Here is an 18,508-nt window from a genome sequence, read left to right as displayed (position 1 = left end):
CTCACTCCCTCACTTGCTTTCTCCCAGGCCGAGCTGCCTTGGTTTTGTATCGAGCTGTCAGCCCCGCGGAGGGCATCGATCAACCTGCGGTGAATCACCAAATCGCCGGTTTGTCTCACAGCTGTGCCGACGTCCACCCACAGGGAGAAATGGTTTACCGCTGGTCAGTGACTAGAGGGGCATCAATTTAAGATAGTCAGCAAACAAGCAAATGGGGAGGTTAGGAGAAAGTCTTTCACACACAGAGTAGTTAGGATATGGAAATACCCTGCTGGGAGTGGGGGTTGAGGCAGAATCCATATTAGCTTTCAAAAGGGAACTCCCATTCCCGTGCCAACTATTGAGTGCCGCCAACTGAGCCAAATATCACTTCTCCCTCTGCATCTTTAGGTTGTGGGTTCAAGCTCCACATTGGGGCTCAGGCCCAGTGCTTGGGGAATGCTGCGTTATCAGAGGGGCCGCCCTTAATGTGAGATGTTGGACCAGGCTCCTCTGTGCCTGTTCAGGTGAATGTTTAAGATTCTGCGACACTATTGGAAATGAGGGAGAATTTCTCCCTATGTCACTGTGAGTTTCAAGAGGCGGGTTTATGAAGGATACAGGCTTGAAGGGATATGAGGATACACTGGGACAGAGGGATTGAATGAACACCATGCTCTGAGGGCCGAATGGTCACTCAATTCATGACTGTTTGTGGGACACTGCTGTGGAAAATTGGCTGCCGCGTTTCGCCCACAAAGTACGCAGTCACTGCACTTTACAGTGTATTCCGAAGCGCTCTGAGTAATTTCAAAGACGTAATGAGACGCTATGTCAAATGCAAGGATTATTATTATTCTTTTATGTAGATTTCTACAAATTTATTCATGTCTAAAAGGAGGTAAACTACAGGGATATGGGGGAAAGAGCAATTAAATGGTTGCTCTTTAAAAAGAGCCAGCAAGGACACGATGGGCCGAATGGCCTTCTTCTGTCCTGTAAATTATCTAATTGCAGCTGCAGATATACTCAGCCAAGAAACTGCCCTGGTTTTCAACATTTGTGTTTTCTCTTGCTTTTTCTCACCATTTTACCTTCTTTGTTTTACTGCCTGCTGCAAATCCCTCTAGTGGGCTTAAATTTCCTGTGATGTTAAAGATTGTTAGCCCATCATCCAGATAAGGAATTCATATAGGAAAGGAAATTAAACAAATGGTTGAGCTTGAAATGACACCAGGTGCTAAAGTGTGTATTTGAAAGGGGCCATAAAACTTTGACAGACACTGTTGGTGGCAGCTTCTGTAACACACACAAAATATTACAGTCTATTCTCTTCACAGTATATTCTGTGAAGCACCTTGAAGACGTGATATGGTGCTATATCAAATACAAGAATTATTATTATTATTTTACATTAGCCATTCTAGCCATAATGCATTCTCATGGAAAAACATTTCAACGTCTGACCACTGGCCAAGGTTTTGTAATTAACATTGGCTAGTTGCTGTTTCTATAATTGTTTTAAAGAAAATCCAGCAATGTTTTGCTAAAATATATACAGATTGCAATCCCTTCCCAGTTAAATATTATTCTGTATATTATTACAAAAGGTCTATTTGATCTCACCGTTCCAGCATACAAGCCTCACAGTATTCCTATTGCTGTTTTTTTAAATGATCCAGTTTCCCAGCCTCTACCACCTTTCCTGGTAACCCACTTCAGCTGTTCATTACCATCTGTGCAAAAAAATACTTCCTCCGTGTCTGTCCTAAACTAGCCTTTCACAAACATCTGAAACATGTGCCATCTATCCCTGGGACACAGACAGATACGAGGTGAAAGATCAATTTAATCTGGGGCGATTGTTGGCCAGGATACTGGGAGAAACTCTCACCTCTTTTCAAATAGCGCCACAGGGTCTTTAACATTCACCTTCAGTTGGGGAGGTGGTCTCAAAGCACTTCACAAGCTCTGCTGTAAAGTGCAGTGACTATATTTTTCGTAAGTGAACATGGCAACCAATGTCTGACATTGACATTGGCATCTCAGTAGCATTACACCTTTAAGATGCACACAAAACCCACTCTTGACTGCAGATTTACAGCGTTACCTTGAGAAGAGTACACAGGATGTTACACAGGAGTCACAATCATTTTACTGCCATAGAAAGGGCCAGAAGTAATAATGCAACCAGTGAATGGAAAGGCAACATTGTCTAAACAGTGTAAACAACAGATCTGTTATTACAGGAAACTAAATTCATATTAATATATTGTGTTACAGTAGAGCCAGCAGTGTTCCTCTTAACACGGGAAGTTTGCCAAATGGGAAAAAATCTATACCAAGGCTTCCAGATCCTATCTGATAGACACTATGTGAAAGAGAGATAAAAGGCATAAAATCTACAGGTTCAGTAAACCATCAAGCCATCACGCCTTCATGCTCCTACCCTCAGCAACAGAGCTATTCTGTCGGAGTTGGATGACTGAGCCATTTGTCTCGCTAGTGCACCAGTGTAGAGACAGGACGCTTCAAAGAAGCAATTTCTGCTCAATTTCCCCCATTCGCTTCAATGGGAAGTGGTGATTGCAGCATTTAAATCAAGTAGTCGCAGATGGGTTTAACATCCACTGGCTCAGTTATTCCTGGGCAAATGCACTAAATGACCACAGACGCCCACAAACATGCATTGCAGTGAACACTAGCCTGCTTCATGCTCCCCGTCCAACCTACACCACCATCAGCAGGTGGGATTCCAGCCATTCTGCCCCCGCTCTCTGGAACTGCATCCTGAAATCTCTTCCTTTACTCCCTCCTCTCTTTTGTGGAGTCCTGTAGCTCAGTGGTTAGAGCACTCGCTTTGCAAGCGAGAGACCTGAGTTCAATTCCAGGCAGGGCGAAACCTTGGGCAAGTTTCCTTACTCCACACGCCTAATAATAATCCCTCCAAAACCAAAAACAATAATAAATTGGTCATATTCAATCTACGACTGTTTGTGGGACATTGCTGTGCGCAATTGGCTACCACGCTCGCCCACAAATATACAGTCAATTCACTTTACAGTGTGTTCTGTGAAGTGCATTGGGACGTCCTCCCGACGTGAAAAGCGCTATATCAAATGCAAGGATTATTATTATTATAGCATGTTTCAAGATGTACCTTTGACTGTGTGTGTTGTGGGCGGGGGTTGAGAGAGAAAGATGATTGAAACCATGGTCAAAGAGAGGTAAGAGCGAGGCAGAGGAATTTAGGATGAAGTTCTAGAGAAAGCTCAAACACCAATATATATAAACCCAATCATGGACTTCACCTCCACCTGCACAATCTCACGGGGGAAAGATATGCTTAAGATATTCCCTCATCCCTCAAAGGTATTCAAGTGTTCAGTCCCACATCTTCACTAGTTATCCCCAGCCTCCTTTTCCTGACAGCTTGACCTCTTATCAGCACAGACATTATTACAACTTCCAAAACACCCTGAAGCAGCAGGACAAGAAAGCACATACATCAACTCATGCTTCAGAGGGCAAAAGATACAAGAGAGATTCAGATCGAGAAAGCTCTTCATCCCATTTCACCCACAATATATACAGTCAATTCACTTGACAATATATTATGTGAAACGCTTTGAGACGTCTCAAAGACGTGATAAGGCACTATATCAAATGCAAGGATTATTATTATTATTATGTAGGTACTATGCCATGACACTAAACTAAGTGGGAGAGTAAGCTCCGAGGATGATGCAAAAAGATTGCAACGGGATATAGATAGGCTCGGGGAGTGGGCGAGTAGGTGGCAGATGGAATTTAATGTGGGGAAGTGTGAAGTTATTCACCTACGCTAGCAAAAATAGTAAAACAGATTCTTTTCTAGAGGGGTAGAGATTAGATAGTGTTAGCATTCAGAGGGATTTGGGTGTCCTTGTACACCAGTCTCCAAAAGTTAGTTTGCAGGTGCAGCAGCAACTAAGAAGGCGAACGGCATGTTCATTGTCAAAGGTTTAGAGTACAAGAGTAGGGAAGTCTTGCTGCAACTGTATAGGGCCTTGGTGAGACCGCACCGAGAGTATTGTGTGCAGTTTTGGTCTCCTTATTTAAAAAAGGACATACTTGCCCTAGAGGGGGTGCAGCGTAGATTCATTCGGTTAGTTCCTGGGATGAGGGGACTGACCTATGAGGATAGGCTGAATGAACTAGAGCTGTATTCTCTAGAGTACAGAAAAATTAGGGGAGATCTTATTGAAACATATACAATTCTTAAAGGGCTGATAAAGTAGATACTGAGGGACTGTTTCCCCTGGTAGGAGAATCTATAACCAGGGGTCACAGTCTTAAAATTAAGGGTCAGCCTCTTAGAACAGAGTTGAGGAAACATTTCTTCACTCAGAGGGTAGTGAATTTATGGAATTCACTACCCCTGAAGGCTGTAGATGCTCAGTCCTTGAATATTTTCAAGGCTGAGACTGATAGATTTTTTAAAAAATAGAGGGATTAGGGGATATGGGAATAGGACAGGTAAATAGAGTTAGGTCAGAAGATCAGCCATGATCTTATCGAATGGCGGGGCAGGCTCGAGGGGCCGAATGGCCTAGTCCTGCTGCTAATTCTTATGTTCTTATGTTCTTATGTGTGTACATGTGTGTACTATGCCTGTGTGTGTACGTGTGTACAATGCGTGTATGTGTGTGTATGCATGTACTATGCCTGTGTGTATGCATGTGTGTACTATGCTTGGGTTTATGCATGCGTGTACTGTGAATGTGTGCACTACGAATATGTGTGTATATGTGTGCTTGGTATACGTGCAGTAGAATGTTTCTTTTGCTTTATATTTGTTTTGACAAAACCTGAAGATGCTGTTTAAAGTGTTTTCTCATTTGGCACTCCCTGATTTACATCTAAAGGGATCCAGGATTCACATTTTCCGGTCATTAGTGCACATTATAAATTGAAACAGATTTCAAGGGATTTTATTGCTTTGATCTGCACGTTATAATGGTGACATGTTTATAAAATGATGTTAACACAGATGGCAGCCTTCAGAGTAATTGAATGGAAGTTTGAAAAGAGCACAGGATAAAAGTTTAATTTCCAGACAATTCAAGTGCAATAAAAATTGAAGAGACCAATAAGCAGAGTCTTGTGTCTTGTACAAACGTTAAGAGGATACAAAGGGAGCAGCAAGTGGAAATGGCATTCAAGCAGAGTGACATGATGAATCAAGACATTGGTGATAAATGATGCTTCACCAATATGTCAAGTTGTGGGCTGGTGCCTTTTATTCTTCACACATTGAGCTCCCGATCTGATTTCTTCATACATTGATTAGTGACTCTCTTCCTTTTGGGGGAAGTTAACGTGGTCTCATTTGAGTTGAACCGGCTCCATTCTCCTTTGGTCAGCCTGGTGTAAACTGAGGTCCCGTCTGCCTGTTCAGGTGCACATTAAAAATCCCATGTTAAACATCCCATGGCACTATTTGAAAAGAGAAGGGAATTTCTCCAAATGTCCTTGCCAACAATCACCGAAACAAAATTGGTCATTCACTTCATGGTGTTGTGTGGGACATTGTTGTGTGCAAATTGGCTACTACATTCTCCTACAGATATTGTCATTACACTGTACAGTAAACCATGTAAAGCACTTTTAGATGTTTCAACAAACATGCATCATCAAATGCAACAATTATTATTTATTTCCTTATTAATAAAATCTTCCTAGAAGTAGCCAGTCATTAGCCACAGTTGTACACAAATGGAACGATTTACCAAGTACACTTTTTTTTAAATTAGTCATTGCTGTAACTGAACATGAAGCTGAATTCTTTAAAACAACACATTACATTTGTATAGCATCAAGGTGCTGGATAGTCAAGTATTTGGACCTAAGCTTGTGGTTGGGATCAGGAGGGACGGAGGTTAGGCGTGGAAGGCTGACCAAAGGCATGGTCAAAGAGGGTGGTCTTGAGACGGACCTTGAAGGAGGCAAGGGAGTGTGCGAGGTGAAAGAACTGTGGGATGGAGTTCCAAAGGGAACTTAACATGACTGACACTGTTAAATGCAGCTGGAGAGGGTGCAAGCTCTCAAATGAGTCCTGAGAGGAATCTCTCACAAATTCAACTAAGACACAGACTTCCAACAAGTTTTACTCCAGAAAGAAAGAGGGTTAGGAAGGCAGCAAGTGTGCAATAAGTGGGATCAAAGAGAGTTTGTTTTGAGCTCTGATTTTAGAGATTGCACAAACACATCAAAGGCATTATTACAGTGTTTGGACATGCTGAAGTTACAGATGACTTGTTTAAAAGCACAGGTGTTGCTGACATGGAAGACATGCTGCAGATGATGACATTTAAGCTGGAGGCTGCAATTCAACCAATGAATCTTGTACCGTAAACAACAGAGGGAAGGAATGCAGGGCATTTTAGCAACTGAAGGACAATAAAAAACAGTTTGAGGAAAAATTTCCCAAATAACTCATGTTTTAAATACCCTGGTGCTATCTGAAAGAATAGGATATTGGGATTAGGGAAAATAGTTCAAGGGAATGGTAACGAGCACCAGGACAGACACAATGGGCCAAATGATCTGCTTTGTGCACTGTAAACATCCCATTATTCTATCTGAGAGACGACAGGCTGGTGTGGGGATCCCAAAGCCAGATGGGAAGTTCATGTGAAGGTCCATAATCTGTTACAACATTGTGGATTTCCTGGTAAAATCATTATAGAACTGTAGTATAAAACCAGCAACATTGTTGTAATATTGGATAAATAACGAGTATTAAATAGGGTGATCATATTTTGTGAACCGAGTCCAGGGATGCATGTAAAAAATATTAAACACCATAATTCCTGACTTTGGCAGTTACTGAACAAGCTTGATGGATTAATGGCTGTATTTCTCTGATGGGTGTATCTGTTTTAGAATTGAGTTGTTCTTGCTCAGTTTGTTGCTGAACTCAACACGGTACAAATTTGGCCCCAAGGACACCTCATCTGGCATATGGTCACCCTATCCTAGATGCACACAGAGCCAAGTCATTGCAGATTTCAATGTTATAAACCTTCTTTTGTCTTTAGGATCCAGATAACCTGACCAGGGTCAGCTATCCCTAAACAATGATTTTCACTGGCCAAAAGGTTAAGTGTGGGGTGGGGGTGGGGGTGGAGTGGGGAGTGTTTGTGTGGAATGTTCATGGTCAAGAGTTCAGTTCATCAGGCGCACATTTACAGGACAGTTACCTTGCGTGTCTTTTTTTCGGGATTTATTCTGAATTGGAATTGTGTAGTTTAGTGGTTAGAGCACTCGTCCCGCAAGCGAGAGGACCTGGATTCAATTCCCGGCTAGGCAAAATGTGGGCAAGTTTCCTTACTCCACACACCTCTTCACCTAGCAGTAAGTAGGAACCCAGTTGTTAGTCGATTGGCGGATTGCTTTTCCGGAGGTAATAATTTTTTAAAAAATAAATTAAAATTATTTGGTTACTTAATCCCAGATTGTTTGTGGGACACCGCTGTGCACAATTGGCTGCCACGTTTTGCCCACAACATATACAGTCAGTTCACTTTACAGTATATTCTGTGAAACGCTTTGAGACGTCTCAAAGACATGATAAGGCGCTATATCAAACGCAAGGATTATTATATATGTATATGTATATATATATGTTTGGTTATTGGATGTTCTGAAACCAGTGGCACTTGGAATAAATTGCACTCTCCTTCCTCCACAGGCACAGTGTGGGAGATGACCTTCAGACAAATAGGCTTTGAAAGGTGAGCGAGTTTGTTGCTGTTTGTACCATGCTGCATGATATTTCTGTGCACAGGAATTCTCATGCTGTTTGTGCGTGTGTGTTTTTGGCTTGGGTTCTGTACAAAGGCAACCACAGAAATTTTTAGAAATTTACAGCACAGAAGAAGGGCATTCGACCCATCGTGTGACAACAGTAATCTGAACTGAAGGGCAATAAAACCAGCTCAATTCAGAGTGCTGATAACGCTTAAAACAACACATATTTTCAATCCCCTGGTGTTAATTGAAAGGTCAGGGGAATGGGATTAGACCAGTAGTTCAAGGGGAGGGAAAGTGCACTAGTAAAGACACAATGGCCTGCTTTTTGCACTGTAAATATCTCATTATTCTACTTTGGAGTCTTCAGGCTGATGGGGAGATCCCAAAGCTAAATGGGAAGTTTATGTGGCCAAGTACATTTTGTTGTTCCACACACACTGGTGATCGAGTTGGGATCAGCCATACCACACATATTGGGGACCGAGCTGGAGTATTTTGAGGCCTGGCAAGTCTCAGAATCGCGTTGATGAGGTTTTATCAACTGAGCATTGGAGGAGCTTTTGTTGACAGTAGTTGTCAGGGTCATTGCGGAAACAGTTTGCTCTTGACTCTGGGTGATGTTAACCCCGCAGCAACAACTGGTGTGACCAATCACTGCAGGTTTGCCCAAGATAATCAGCAATGGAAAAGAAAACATATATTTTCTCTATAAAAATATACTTAAGAGCAATTTGAATGTTGTAATCTAATTCTGAGCTTCGGGTGATGGATGTAAATTGGTTCAGCCTCACTTTCTGTGGTTCGTGATGGCATCTGAGCACCTCGATTAGATTACAACCTCATAACTCATTTCCCTGTTATTCTTCACATATGCATGAAGGGGAGAAGGAAGCAGAGAGAACACTGCTGCTTTGGGTTTTATACCAAATGTTACAGGCTATTGATCATGGAGCATGTGTCTGGTAATTCTGAGGTGTGTAAGAGAGGGGATTAGGAGGGGTGGAGGCTCGTGTGGAGTGTTATCATTGGCACAGGCTAGTTGGGCCACAAAACCTATTTCCTTGCTGTACAGTCTATGTAATTCTCTGTAATTCCATGTGTATTTGCCCTCATGTTGTGAGTGATGGTCACTCTTGATGGACTTATACATTGTTCATTTACAGCAAGCTGAGGTAACCGAGAAGAGCCGTATCTGAGGTGCAAGAAAAAAGCAGAAATGCAGTGTGGCGTGCAATAATAATAATAAACCTTACATTTGATACAGCGCCTTATTACATCATTGAGATTCTCAGCATATTTCCAGATTACATGTAGAAATTTGAGAAAACATAAGTGGCGTAAAATTCCACTATTAAATCTTAATGTAATACCAGGCTTGAAATTTACAATGGGTCAAATTCTTCAATTCAGTCCTAATTTTCAGTCAAGTCAGTCCTATTTTTTCAGTCCTAAGTCCTAATTTTCCACAGTTCTTAACTAGAATCAGCTTGCAAATTGAGACTGAATTGAAGACATTCAGCAGTTCTGGGTGATGTTAAAGTTCTCAAGACTAAATAGTCCTAAAGGCTAAGACTGGGTGGGAGTTTGTGAGGAATGGCATAAGAGGAGCTGTGACTCAAGACTTCAAAAGGAACTTATCAAGTCTGGGAGGGGAGGGGGATCTGATAAATTGAGCACCTCACGATTTCTGCTAGATAATAGGGTCGTATTTGGAATAATTCCTAAAAAGATTCCTCCATAAGGAATTCCATTAGAATTTCCAGCATCCCACAGGAACTCTGCTTCGGAAACAGATAATAATAATTCTTGCATTTGATATAGCACCTTATCACGTCGTTGAAATGTCTCAAAACACTTCACGGAATATATTGTGCGTGATACACACATACAACACACATACATACTCTTGCTTAAGTTACAACATTTTGCTGTATTCTTCGGTCATGGGTTACATGAGTCATTTCAAGCTCTCAGTCAAGTAATTTGGGGCTTTAGAAGTGAAGAACCCACATCTCAAATGGGACAATTTGGGATTAATGTTTTACTCTTGCAGTGGTGCTGGTGTAGATGCCTGTGATTACCTTGCGATCACATTATCATTTCCTCCGAGGAAGTCTCACTTTACAACAAAATGCAGACTGGCCAGATTCAGCATTTAGTGTGCCCGTAATGTGGTGTATTGTCAACAAAATACAGTCAAATCTGTTCAAGCAACCACCTTCATTCAGCCACCCCTGTTAACAACCATCCTGGAACAGTCCTTTCAGTGTGTTTATCCCTCCCCCCCACCACCCAATACAATTAGAAAAATAATTCTGGAAAGAAAAAATCTATGATTGCTTGTGGTAAGATACAGTGGCCACCAGTAAATCAAACCCTTTTATAACACCAGTGCTCTTAAAATTTCTGTTGCAAGGTAGTATGGTATTTTGTTCTACACTTTTAACTGTGTCAGCCTGGCTCAGTTGGTAGCACTCTTGCCTCTGAATATTTTGGGTTGAAGCCCAACTTCGATTTAAACTGATACTTCAGTACAGTGCTGAGGGAACGGTACATTTTTGGTAGTTGCCATCCTTTGATAAGACGTTAAACTGAGAGAAGGTACTTACATGTCAAATAGACTCCAGACAAAAATCCCACTGTATTCTGGAAAATAATGCCCCAAAATTTTATTCAAGGGAATTATCTGCAACTCCAGAGTAAGCAAATTGTGTTCAAATCAATTCTGTGCTGCAGGGTTGTGAAAAAAAATGGGATATTTTGTAAAAAAAACATAAAAGACAGCAATGCTAAAATGTGTCCTTTTTTAGCTGTGGATATAGAGGGTGACCGATTCCAAGCACTTGAAATGTTAAATGTCAAGCATGGTTATAAATCACCGTGGGTTTTGGCCAGCAGTTGTTGGGGTGAAATGCAGCCCTGCAATTATGCTCTGAACATAGGAAATATTAGCTATGGGAAGAGGAACAGGACAAATCACAGAAATAATTGTTGGTAACACTTCAGAGTAGAACGCAAAAGGATACCGAGGCAACAATGCAACAATTTCCTGGCTGCGGGAGACTTTTTTTACTGTTCCATCTGCTGTGCTTGCTTGAGTTTTAATTGTCAAACTCTGTAAGCGATCGGGAGGGAGGGACTAATATTATAGCATTTGTTCATTGCCAAGATTACTTTGCCGGTTAGAATTTCAATACCTTAATCTAGCCGGTGTGTGAACTCTGAATGGCTGCATAATAAACCATCGAATAAATTCTTTATGCCACATGGTTAGTCTATTTATGTTGCACAGTAGTATTCTGCAATGATCTTTAAACCTTTTAATGCCTTTTAATTGTACACTTATTTTAAGTGAACTTGGCTCCATATGGATGAATACTTTCATTCACTGTTTTGCTTGAATTACATAGCCACCATGTTAACCTTGTGTTAATAATAAAAAATAGTAGAGCCATAGAAATTTACAGCACAGAAGAATGCCATTCAGCCCATTGTGTGTGTTCTGGCTCTTTGTAAGAGTGATCCAGGCAAAACACTGTACATTACACTGTAAAATGAGTCCAAGAGGTAAGCCCACCTTTACCCCAACCCCATATTGCCTGCAGATATATATTTAGATAACAACAATAACAACTTGCATTTATATAGCGCCCTCATGCAGGGGAGTGTCCCAGAGGGCTTGACAGTGACGGAGCACAACAATATTGTGGTTCCAGCCCCATGTCAGTGCTGGGAGAGCAATGCATCAGTGGAGGTGCCGCTCTTCAGATGAGACATTAAACCAAGGTCCTATCTGCCTGTTCAGATGCACGTTAAAGATCTCATGGCACTATTTGAAAGAGAAGGATGTCTCGTCCGATGTCCTGGCCAACAGTCCACCAGTTAAAATTGGCCATTCACTTCATCACTGTCTACAAATTAGGTTTCACGTTCGCCCACAAGAGACACAGTCATCACACTTTACACTATATCCTGTGAAGTGCTTTGAAAGTTTCTCCTGGTGCCCTGACCGACAACATTTTGAGATATTGAATACTTAAATAAGATCTCCCCTAAGCCTCTCTTCCTTATTTCAAATACTCCCAGCTTCCATAGCCTTTTGTTTCCTAGGTGCCCAGTCCCAGCTATCAATCTGGTTGCCTTTTGCTATATCACCTCCAATGCTGATGTTCCTGACCGGAAACAGTGAAATTGTTGTGATTAACTTTTGCTGGAAAGCTTTTATTTTAACTGAAATGGAAGGCACTGGGAAATGATTGCCATTATTATTAATAATAAATATTACTATTATTATGCATAATAATCCTTGCATTTGATAAAGTGCTTTATCACATCGTTGAGATAACACACAACAACAACAAAATATATTTGTATAGCGCCTTGCACATCAGGAGGAGGTCCTGAAGCACTGGAATGTCTCAAAGCTCTTGACAGGATTTCTTACTTTGTCCCTGTATGTGGAGGCTACAGTTTTGATTGATTGATCGTTTCAGTGTGCGGTTGTTGACTTTCCATTAAAATGCTCCATGTTCAGATGAGGTGATGGAAATACAGACACTTCATCGGGAGGTTACATTTATTAAATCACAGCTAAAAATATAACACATAGCATATTGCAGAAGACTAATGCTTATAGCTGATTATGGATATCTCTTCACTTCAATATATGTGAGCAATGAACTACAAAAATAATATAATAATAATCCTCATATTTGATACAGCGCTTTTCACACGGGGAAGTCATCTCAAAGCACTTGACAGGATTTAATGTATAATGATTGTATAGTTGACCGAGCTACTTTTACCCACTCCTCCCCCCCCTTTGCTCAGCTGGTTCTAGCCTTCTACATCGTCCTTCACCACCGGTGGCCTTGCTTTCAGTCACTACCCCCGAACCTCTGCAAATCTTTGCCTGAATCCCTTCAGTTTGCCCCTTCCCTGCCCAACTTCAGATCACACCTGAAGACCTTCCTCTTTGACAGTGCCTACCGACTCCTCCCGTCTCTCCCTAGCTCGGTGTCAAGCTCCACTACTGTTCAAGGCTCAGAGATCTTACGCAGGGAAAGGGAGCCATATAAAAGCAAATTGTTGTATTTTGTAGGCAAACTCAAACTTTTCTTGCAAAACTATTGATAATAAGACCACTACTTTTCTCACAAACTGCTCCAAATGCACCGCATCACACTTACTTAAGTTAGTACACATCAAACTTTATGGTGTAAAATAAATTGTTGTACTTGGCTCTTACTATCTATATTTGTATTACAAACACTGGATGTTAAGTTTTGTAAAGTCGGTTGGGACATGGGGATAGTTCAACACAGGAACCAAAATGAGAAGGATTTTGAAAGTCAACAACCCGATTTTGAAAACATTTATTTGCCTCAAACTTATGTGTACTGGAGGAAATGGTTGGGATCCATTTATGTAAACTTTACCCCTTGGAATCCAGTGTTAAAATATTAAACTAGAAACGTTCAGAAGAATAGTTGCATTTACACGTGAAAATTTCAAGGCAAGATTTTTTTAAATAAGAAAAAAATACTCTAAATATTGTGTAAGTGAATAAACATTGTGGAGTTATGCTCTTTTGTGGCAGCCAACACTGGATATTTAAAGACTATCATTGTGTAGAGAAAAGGAAATAATTGTTTTGCCTGCTGAAATGGTCTGGTACGAGGGGTGGGATTGCTGTGCCAAACTTCTTTCAATGGATGTATCAATTTTGTGGATAAATTATATTTTTAATGGCCTTCATTTTATTTCCAGGACTATTCTTTCACTGCCACTTGAAAAATATGTCTTTGTTGTGCATTAAAGTTGCCTTTAACTATGTGCATTGTCGTGCACGTTGGAAAATGGTTTGATTGTGCTTTTTGCTTGGAATTTAGAGTGCTGACTCAACATGTAAAGTGAAAGGCAGAAAGAGCTTGTATAGTGTCTTATCACGCTGAAACATCTCAAAGCGCTTAACAAGCACTTACTATCAGGCATGGTTTGTTGTCAAGCCACTTGTGCCAGCAAGGTCTTAAAATCTGGGGCTATTGAGAGAAGACGATTCAGAGGGGATCTCACAGAGGTGGATAACATGTTAAATCTGCGAGCAGAGCTTTACTCAGCACAATAAACACTCCATTCACAGCCCCACTGGCTGAAGCTTTATCTGGAAAGGATGTCAGATTGGCAGAATGATTTTTTACGAGGTCGCTCAACCACATGAACATTCTGAGTTGCTGAGACAGGAAAGAGAACACTGCATGGAGAAGGGGCTGGTGCCTCCATGGTGCTTTCATATTCAGAAGAAAAACAACCACAAGGTTCTACTTTTCAACATATTCCACACCAAATTGGGTTCCATGTAGAGCTGGGACCCACACCCGGAATCTGATACTTGAATTTTTCATTGCAGCAAGGCCGCTCCAGATGTGATCTGAAAGAGTTGGTAACTGCTGGGCTGATTGTGGGACGTTGCTGTGCGCAAATTGGCTGCCACGTTCCCTACAAAATACAGTTACTGCACTTCACAGTGTATCCAGTGAAGCGCTTTGTGACATTTCGACAATGTGACGGGGCGCTATGTCAAATGCAAGGATTATGTTTATTATTATCATTTTTATAAATTGGTAGGATTCTTTCAATGGCTTATACAACTCCACATCAGTTCCTTTCTTCCTGCCTTGACCCCGGGTTATAACCAAAATCATCATCTAATCAAAAAGGGACCATGTGTGGTGCCACTTAACCTCGGTCAGCAGAGTGGCTTAGGAGGGGTGAGGAGACCTGAGAGGTTGTAAATATTCTGTAAAAGAAAGTGGTTACTGATGGGTGGGGGAAATGCGATTTGTGATATGATAATTATCACAAAGTCACATACTTGCATACACACCCACAAACACACACGTGCACCACTGTGCAAAAATGGTTTCTCCCTCCAAGACTTTCCAGAATTCAGAATGCAGACATTTTTGTGTTTAGTTCATTGGGGTGGGGTGGGGGGGAGGCTTCTTGTCAATATCTGTCCTGCAGTTAAATCGATCATGGCTGTTTGTGATATCTTGACAATAGTTTGCACTCGTGACGTTTCAGCGTTGCAGGTGCTACATTAAATTCAAGGATTAAATTCCCTTTATTATACTATAAATGTAAGGCTACCATGCCAAGAAAAGTACTGCATTGAAAGAGTGCAGACATTTCCTCTCTTTGTTGTTTTCTATTCGGGTGGCAAGTGTGTGTATGTATACATTGGGAAGTATACAGGAAAGCAGGGTCAAAGGTATAGAAGACAAATGTGCGTTGTTCAGGAAGGATCTGTGCAGTGTGGGAGCGCTGTGCACGAGTGATTTGTTTTATTTGGCAGGGACAGTGGGTCCGTGCCTCGCATGTCCTTCGCCACTTAATAATAATAATAATAATAATCCTTGCATTTGATAATAAATAACAGGCACATGAGGGCTGTTCTGCTCTGATGGCTGAACAGAAAACATGCGGCAGCTGATCAGAAGCTGCAGAATTTTCAGACCGACTCCAGACGTAACTCATGAGCACTTTGTTTGAGAGAAAGTCCAGCAATTCAATTTAAGCGATGCCCACATTTTAAGTGTCATTTTCTTTTGTCAGTCGGGTCGAGACCAATACAAGGCTACAAGTACCATAGGTGCAAGTTGAAAAGAACTTTGAAGAAAGCATAAAAATAAAGAGAGGGGCAGAGAAAAAGACAACTGCGAAATCTTCATAGTTTCATGTTCTTCAGAGACATTTTTTTGTGAATGAATAACCAAATGAGTCAACCTGACAGATCACCACTGGGCATGAAGGGGTTTGCATATGAGGGCATGGATCTTGAAAACAAACCTTCTGGAGACAATGGAGGCTGGTGAGGATGGGTGTGTGGAGTTTGGTGTGGGTGAGACTATGGGCAGCGCAGTTTTAGATGGTGTAACTGGGGAGAACCGACAATAAGTGTTTGAGAAATCAAGGTGGGAGGTGACAAAGCGTTCAAGGTTTCAAGGTGGTGTTCAAGCATTTCAGTGGCATTTGCAGTGAGACAGGGTTGGAGACGGGCACCATGACAGAGGTGGAGAAAAACAGTACTAATCAGTCTAATGTAGAGTAGGAAGGACAGTTGGATATCCAACCAGATGCACTGGTTTGGTGAGTTTGAGAGATAGGCTGGAAAGGTTCAGCAGGTCAGAGTTAGAGGTAAAGGAGACATTGGTGATAGCTATGGAGGATAACTTCTGTCTTGTCCATAATTAATTGCAGGAAGTTGGTGATTATCCAGACCTTGATGTCTGGACTTTGAGTTGGCTGATCTCTGCAGAGCAGAGAGCTAAAATTGACCTCTATAGTCCTGGGGTCAAGAACAGGAAAAGAAAGCCAGAGTTCTCACTCCTCGTTGTTCTGAGGACTGGGGTAGATGCGATGGGATTAATGGCCTCCTTCTATGTGGTAAATTTCTAAGGTTCTATGGTTCATCACTATCAGTGATCCTTCCTGGAAAATGTGTGAACAATGGCCACACTTGAAAGCTTTGAAAAACCTTTTCAAAAGCACTCATTTTCTCAGCTCCCATATGAAGAGCATCCCCTTGAGTCAGCTACTGTTAAGTTGCTGCCGATGTCTAATTACAATACAAAATGGCATTATATAGTGCCTTTCACATCGGGAGGCCGTCCCAAGACATTGGCATAATTGGCAGCGACTCTCAAAAGGATTCACAAATCCTAAATTTTCCAAGACAGCTCCCAGACTGATCTGCTGCTGTTCCATTTCGACATCAATCTTATTTCTATTGAACATTAATATAACTTCTGCATCATGTTCTAAAGGAGCCTCCCGGGTGGCAGAGATCAGCTGAGATGAGTTTGAACCGAGATCCTGCAACAACAACAACACAATGGTGCATCTTAGGAATCCTTAAAAAAAACTTTAAAATAATAATTTGGTCACTCAATCCACAACTGTTCCTGAGACACTCCTGTGCGCAATTGGCTGCTGCGTTTCGGCCACAATATATACAGTCAATTGACTTTACAGTATGTTCTGTTCTCTGGCTGTTTCTCCTCCTTTGAGCATTTCACCTTCTACCTCATCCCTCATCTCTCTCTCCCTCAAAATCCTCCTGGTTTACCTCCCCCCACCCCAAACCTCCTGGCTCCTTCTTCACCGGTATCTCTTCTCTCTTCTCATCCCTGTCCTCTGCTCTGAACACCTGCTCATAATGGGTGATTTCAACCTCCACCTAAACCCCCCTTGCACCACCTCCTCGGATTTCACTGCCCTCCTCTACTCCCTAAACCTCACCCTCCGCATCAACTCGCTGACCCACAACCATGGCCACTCCCTTGACCTCGTTATCACACATGGTCTTGATATTTCCGACCTGTCTATCACAGACAAGGCCATCTCGGACCACTTCCTCATCTCCCTCTCCTCCCACATCCCCCTCCCCTCTTCCAAGTCCTCCACCATTTTTTTCCTCCCCTGGAAAAAGCTTCCTCCTGAGTCCCTCACAAAAGCCCTCTCTTCCTCGGACCCCCTCTCCTTCTGGCCCTCCACCCGCAGTGATCCTGATGCTGCCGTCAAGTTGCTGAATGATCGTCTCTCCACAACCTTCAAATCACTGGCTCCCCTGAAATCCAAGGTTGTTTCTAAACCCACCCGTTCCCCCTGATACAACAGTCATCTCCGCTCACTCAAAACACAAACCCGGATGCTCGAGCACACATGGAAGAAATCCAGCCTCACGATTCAACCCAATTGTGGCTCGAGCACCTCCGCACCTATCTTTCATAGGCCAAAACTGACTTTTACTCCAAAGTTATCCTGGAGGCAAACAGCAATCCAAAGGTACTGTTCTCCACCATCCATCACCTCCTCCATGCATCACCTCAGGCCCCCTCTATCCTCACATCAAACGCTAAGTGCGAAGAGGTCCTTGACTTCTTTGCCTCATAAATTGAAAACATCTGCTTGCCCGCATCGTCCTCCCCCACCCCTGTGTCCCCTTCCACCCCACCCAGACCATCCACACCGCCTTCTCCCTCCACCACAGCTCCTGCCACTCCCCCCTCCTTACACTCCTTTGCCCCCATTTCTTCCTCCTCCTCTCTCAACCACAATCAACCTGTCTCTTTCCTCAAGCTGTGTTCCACTCCCCCTGAAACCTGCTGTCATCACACCCCTCATCAAAAAACCCACCCTCGATCCCTCTAATCTCTCACACGACCGTCCCATCTCCAACCTACCCTTCCTTGGCAAAGTCCTGGAACCATTGTTGCAGGTCAATTTGGGTCACATCTCTCCCTCCACTCCGTCCTCGAGCCCCTGGAGTCTGGTTTTCACCCTGACTGCCTACAGCACAGAGACAGCGCTTGTCAAAGTCACAAATGACATTCTCTTGATCAGGGCTCCCTCTGCCTCCTCGTCCTCCTGGATCTCTCTGCCGCGTCCGACACAGTCAACCACGCCATCCTCCTCCATCGGCTCTCCTCCCTTATCAACCTTAGTGGGACCCCACTCATATGGTTGAAGTCCGAATTAACCAACCACCTCCATTTCATCTCAGCATATGGTTTCTCCTCCCACCCTTGCTCGGTCACCTGCGGGTTACCCAGGGCTCCATCCTTGGCCCTCTTCTTTTCTTTATCTATGTACTCCCTCTGGGCGATGGCATCCGTAAACACGGGGTAAACTTCCACCTGTTCGACTGTGCTTACGGTCACCTCCCCCC

At 42.5% G+C, this 18,508-nt stretch overlaps 1 protein-coding gene across 1 annotated transcript in view; it reads left to right on the top strand.

The window, feature by feature from the left end:
- LOC103181103 (piezo-type mechanosensitive ion channel component 2) overlaps positions 1 to 18,508 on the top strand; it is a 196,219-nt gene that overhangs the window by 58,668 nt on the left and 119,043 nt on the right. The window contains 1 exon segment of the mRNA XM_042331691.1: positions 7,715 to 7,757. Within this exon segment, the coding sequence (XP_042187625.1) occupies positions 7,715 to 7,757 (43 nt within the window).

Source organism: Callorhinchus milii, unplaced genomic scaffold (assembly GCF_018977255.1).
Source record: "Callorhinchus milii isolate IMCB2004 unplaced genomic scaffold, IMCB_Cmil_1.0 Scaffold2, whole genome shotgun sequence".
NCBI lineage: Eukaryota > Metazoa > Chordata > Chondrichthyes > Chimaeriformes > Callorhinchidae > Callorhinchus > Callorhinchus milii.
Note: the sequence above shows the minus strand (reverse complement) of the source record. Positions and strands in the feature narration are given on the sequence as shown.